This window comes from Belonocnema kinseyi, chromosome 5 (genome assembly GCF_010883055.1).
Source record: "Belonocnema kinseyi isolate 2016_QV_RU_SX_M_011 chromosome 5, B_treatae_v1, whole genome shotgun sequence".
Classification (NCBI taxonomy): domain Eukaryota; kingdom Metazoa; phylum Arthropoda; class Insecta; order Hymenoptera; family Cynipidae; genus Belonocnema; species Belonocnema kinseyi.
In genome coordinates this window covers 25,997,526-26,003,196 of record NC_046661.1, presented here as the reverse complement: position 1 = coordinate 26,003,196, position 5,671 = coordinate 25,997,526, and the positions used below count along the sequence as shown (strand labels likewise).

General features: G+C 38.8%; 2 protein-coding genes across 2 annotated transcripts in view; both read right to left on the bottom strand.

Annotated features, from left to right (window-relative positions):
• The window catches only part of LOC117173567, a 42,768-nt gene extending 38,296 nt beyond the window's left edge, over positions 1–4,472 (bottom strand). Inside the window, exon 1 of the mRNA XM_033362209.1 lies at positions 4,159–4,472. Within this exon, the coding sequence (XP_033218100.1) occupies positions 4,159–4,472 (314 nt within the window). The remainder of the gene's footprint in view (positions 1–4,158) is intronic.
• Positions 4,473–4,474: 2 nt separating this feature from the next.
• Positions 4,475–5,671, bottom strand: part of LOC117173566 (MOB kinase activator-like 2) — a 269,215-nt gene continuing 268,018 nt past the window's right edge. The window contains exon 6 of the mRNA XM_033362208.1: positions 4,475–4,738. Coding sequence (XP_033218099.1) covers positions 4,475–4,738 — 264 coding nt within the window. The remainder of the gene's footprint in view (positions 4,739–5,671) is intronic.

Genomic DNA, 5,671 nt, shown 5'->3' with positions numbered 1-5,671 from the left:
TCTGTATACATTTAACTTAAGAATGAAAAATAATAATACTTTTATAAATATTCCTAAATTTCATTCTAATTTTAAGTATGAAATTATAAAAATTTCTCTATTGGTTAGTAAAATACTATGAATAATAGCCTGTGAAATTATAGAAAAAACTCATCAATTCTACTAAATATTTCTTGATATTACTCGATTTTTTACATTTCTATAAGCTTTTAAGCTTCTTCCGTGACATTATTTGAAATCGTTTGAAATGTATTAAAATGTTTTTAAATAAATCCTTTAAATTTATTTTTCGAAATAAAAAGTTATTTTAATTATTCCCAGGAACCTAAAGCCATTTTTTTCATTTTCGTGAAATCTTACAAAATTTTTAGGAAATCTTTACAAATTTTAATTACTTTCGAATCATTTCAAAGTTTCTGAATAACTCTTAAACTTACTCAAATTTGAAATTGCATTTTTTAACGTAACATATAATTAAAAAGATTGTGTAACAAAGTTGCACGAGAAGGCTTACAGTTTAAGGTGGGTTCCGAACCACCAAGAGCAACAGCTTTAAGTATTTAGAGAAAACCTTGTTCTCTAGAGGTAACGGTCCCACGACTCTCTGGAGATTAACAACTCCCTTGTTAGGCTAGTGTTGACCGCATGGGCCGCCGAGGCTTTTCCAGAGTGTGAGATGGAAATCAAACCCGCAAACCGACAGAGTGGGTCCAAAGCATACGCTTTAGCCCCCCGACCATCGTCCCACTTGTAACTTTTTTAATTTAAACCATTATAAATGAAAACTCTAAATTAAAAAAAAAAACTCAATTATAAGACCATCGAAGTTATAAAATTTGTATTAAAAATTTCAAAATTGTTCAAATAACTCCTTTAATTTAATGAATGCTTAATTACACGCGATCAGTAATGAATATTACCAACAGGTTAGGAATAATGATTAATTTGTACCGTTTTTGGTAGTTTTCCTTACAGTTTTTGTCGGTTGTCCATCCGTCCGTTCATCGTTTTTTCCCCATCAGAGTCCCCTATCCCTCTATTGACTATTCGAACCTCTTATATCTCTTGAGAACCGACCCCAGTAATTCCACGGGACCCCACCTATCCTTCAGGACCCGAACGAACCCACATACCTATCCTTTCCAATATATTGACAGATGAGCCTGCTATGTGGAACTTAATCGATTTTATCTACTTCAGAAACTAACCTTCAATTGTATATATTTATATATTTTTTGAGAAAAAAAAAGGAAATTGTTTAGTACGAAGTGTAGAACGGGTTGGCATGAGACTGGTGACAGTCCCGCCCCAGCGAGACTGCATTATTTCTGAGATCAGTCACGGGGGTGCCCCCCCCCCTCCCAACACGTGACGTTGGAAAGGGGTAGGCATGTGACCTACATTATTTATGTGGATAGTCACACGGTGCCTTACCGCTCGCCACGACACTTAAGGAAGGGGTAGGGGTTTTACCAACATTATTTCTAACCCACTCACAGTTGTGTCTTCTGAAATAATCGAAACCCGTCGATTTCAAATTATTATGTTTTAGGCTGTTTACTTTAAAATTAAAAAAATCTATTCCTAAATTTTAATCCAAAAGCTTAACAAAGGACCCTTAGTGAGTGTCGGCTACTCTATTGAGATAGCCTCTCTGCTTGTTATTTATGATCAAATTCTTATATCAATTTCGAAAAGGACAGTTTAAAGCCTTCAGACCAATTAAAAGAGCTACTTAGATATTAAAAAAATCTAGCTGAGTGCCTGCGGAGAATATTCTCTTAAGCTTTTCTGAGCCTGAAAATCTTCAGTGTGTATTCAGAGATTTCTATAGTAAAGGCAGTGAGTCAAAATACGTTTTTGTACCTAGTTTCAAATCAATCGATGGTAAATACATTTTGGAACAACATCCATTTATTTTATGATGTTATATTAGGAAAATTAAATGACAATTCGGCAAGTAGATGGCTCCGTGTTTACTCTTTGTCTCATGCAGTGCAATATTAGAAAATTAATTACAGCTCCAAAGATGCAGTCACTAACCTAATTTCACGTGTGATATGCAGAATAAGGTATGGAGTTCTTGTTTATTTAGAAGATCTTTGATTATGCACTTTGAGAAACTTTTATTTTAACTCTCAAATATGGTCTAGCATTTTGAAAATTCATTCACAAAACCAAAAACTTTTAAAAAGTTCACAGAACCTGTACATTCCTGTCTTCTAACCGGTAAAATATGTAACTGATATTCATATTTTAGTGATTCTGACGAAAATTACATGCCATAACTGGGCCAAAACTGTCACACAGAAGTTCTCTTATCCTTCGGGGCCGTCCTCATCTCACGGCATCTATCCTATCATATGAAATCCATCGTATTTCACGTGACCTCCCCCCTTATTTATGTATATTAAATAGGCTACGAAATTTTTTTTCCCGGCGCATGTCGTCTACATCCACTAATTGTTTTAATATATTTAAGAAAATTTTATATTCATTTACAATATTGAAATATTTTGTCCACCATCCGCGACGGAAATGTGACTTCGGAGGCTCGTCTCAAGATGACAAAGTAGTCGATTCCTCAACTGATGACGTCTTCTTCTTCTCATTTGTGGCTTCTTGCTATAACATAACGCAAGCCACTGCCTCATTCAAACAACCAAACGCACTAATTAGGCGCATCGTGATGTAACGCACCACCAGGGAGGGGGAGGAATGAACAAAGAATAGGTAGAAATGTGCACCAGGGATAGGACGGTATGAACACCAGGCAGGTGAAAGCATGTACACCAGGAAGGGAAAGAAATTTATTAGAAGGGAAGAAAAGTATTAAGCGAAAGTATCTTTCTCAGGTTAATGTGTACAAAAGAAGAGAAAAAGAAGAAAAATTACAGAACATGAACCTTACTAAAAAAATCCCACCCAACTCGTTTATTACTTCTCCATCCGGTTCAATCAAGAGATCATAAATATCTATCCCTCTGCAGGTCGCGTACCCGGGAACTTACTAGCAAAAAATTCAAAAAGAGAAGGGCGGCCTTCAGAAAGGTGAGGGCACTCAGAGAGAAGGTGGGGCAGGTCTCTAAGCTACACCTCAGAATCGTAATCGACAGGGAGATTCCAACCCATCCTACGAAAATGGGAGCCCTTACATATCTGGGAGGATCTAAGCCTAGTTACAAAGTTAATAAAACGTCTCGGAAACGGAAGCCCAAGACCCATGGCCTTCTAGATTTGTACCCTATCCGCTTAAAGTGCACCGTACGGATTTTAGAGTTCTCACAATAAGGCCAAAGCCAACTCTTCCAGAATTCGAAGTCACCCTTCATAAGCCCCAACACTTCACCAATATGCAAGCCGAGAAGTGCCCTTTTCAGAGAAGAATGTTCTTCTCCTAGTGATAAAAAATTATATAAAATTAATCATTCTTGCCGAAACCCCTAGGTTCTTTAGGTTCTGGATCAAGACCCCAGGAAGGATCGAATTGAATGCACCCTTAATATCGATCGCGAGAGTCAGGGTAAGTACGCCCTATCCCAAACCGCCCATAATCTCAGTACTAACCGTCGAAACACAGTCCAGGGCAGATCTGCCTCTCCGGAATCTACACTGGAAACTCGGGATCCATTTTTTCTTCTCAGCCATAAACTCCAATCTGCGCTAAACTAATCTCTCAAATAATTTACACATGGTGGACGTCAGGGCGACTGAACGGAAACCCTTACCGGCAGGCTTGGGGATAAAGATGACATGAGAGTCAACCCAAGCCTCCGGAAAAATGGATAGAGCATACATTCTGCTGAAAAGAGAAAGGATAAAGCTCAAAACCGGATCAGAGAAGCCCCTGGTAACTTCGTAGGTGATTCCATCAAGACCGGGGAACGTACGAGCCTTGCAAGATTTCAGAGCCGTACGAAACTCTACCTCCGAGAATGGGCGGTTCATAGTCACTCAGATTAACCCCTTCGTTGGCATTGACGCAAAATGCGTCAGTCTTTTTTTTCCTATTTAACTTACTCCAATTTTGCATTCAAGTCTTACTCGGGGGTTTTTGGGGTCACTCAATCCGCAGTTTAAAATTTTTGAATTTTGACTTCACTTTCAGGTTCAGCAACGCCAAAAACCCGTAAGTACCAAGATTTATCCAAATCGAGCCGTTTTTTGTATTTTCGTCCGCCACATTGGATCCAAACTTTTGTCGAATTCTCTCTGTCAACGAAGGGGTTAATTTCCTCAGTAGGGAGAACCACGGCAGGAGCAATGTGGGAGGACACAAGAGCCCCCTGCAGCTTCCTGATCTCAAAGGAGTTGGTTATCAGTAACCACTCCAGTCTTCTTGGAGTTACAACGAGAGGCCAACGACCATACAGTTCGCCAAATTCGATTAAAACCACTCGAAGGATTAAGAGAATCACAGAACTGGCGGGAGGAACACTACTTCTGATTACGTAGGAATTTCTTGACTTCATTTTCAACCTGCCTCGCCTCCAGTACACCCTCCCTGGACAAAGATCAAGTCTAAAGTCGCAGCAGATCTACCAGGCAAGGGGAGAAATGTTGGACAAGAGTCGTTTAGTGGAATCAAATCCCGATCAGACAGCACGGCACAGCTCTCTGCCACCTGCATTTTCCCACACAGAACCCAACACATGGGAATTGGAATTGAAATCTCCGCATAAAAGAATAGCATCACGTCCATCGGCACAGCCAATGAAATCACACCAAAAATCATAGCCTAAATAACAATCGGAGAGAAATAAACTGAAAAAACAGCTACAGATCCAAGGGAGATGGAGACCACGATCTCAACCGCATCAACTTCACTAAGCCAATAACCGCGTGAATTCAATGAACTAAAAAGTAGGTCTTTCCTAATTAATATAACACAGCCACCACCTCTAACCTGATAAAGGTCACATCTGTGGGTGATATAGCCGGGAAATTCCCAGACATAATAAGAGGTGAGCCAAGTCTCACACACAAAATATCCAGGTCAAATTCGGACAACATTGCGGGGATCTCCGCTTCCTTCCTACATACACTATGGGCATTCCAGTTATCAAATTTCAAGGACTTTGTATTAGTCATCGTGATCATTGTTTAGAAAGGCCGACAGGTCTTTGCTCAGGAAAGCAAACATCAAGTAAAACCCTAAACTTGAAACTAGAAAACTAAGAATAAGTAAAAGTAAGTAAAAAACGACAAAAAAACTTAAAGAATAATAATAGTAATAATTGGCTATCAACAATCAAGTTAAGGAAAATTAGGAGCGAGCCAAGAAGGAACAATGCTAAAGCGTAACTGATGAAGTCAAAGTGGTCGAAGTGTGGTTAGTGTCGTCCAAATTGTGGGGGCATTCGATGCAGTAGATCCCTACAGTGGCCATTAGATGTTAATTAAGGATACTATATCCTACATAAGTAAGGTACTATATTAGATGGTAATATGCAAGCTGCCATTCTGGTTCCCCGCCAAATTCAAAATCGCTGAATTGATATCGAATTATATACACTTACAAGATATCGATTATTTATTTTTAAATTATACCGAAGCATTGTTATCAAAACATAAATTGTGGGTCCGGATGCAATAAGGGCACATAAAATTTTTTCGTGCGAAAACGAAGTCCCCTGGAGGCTTTAGAAAAAATTTTCGAAATTTAATTTTC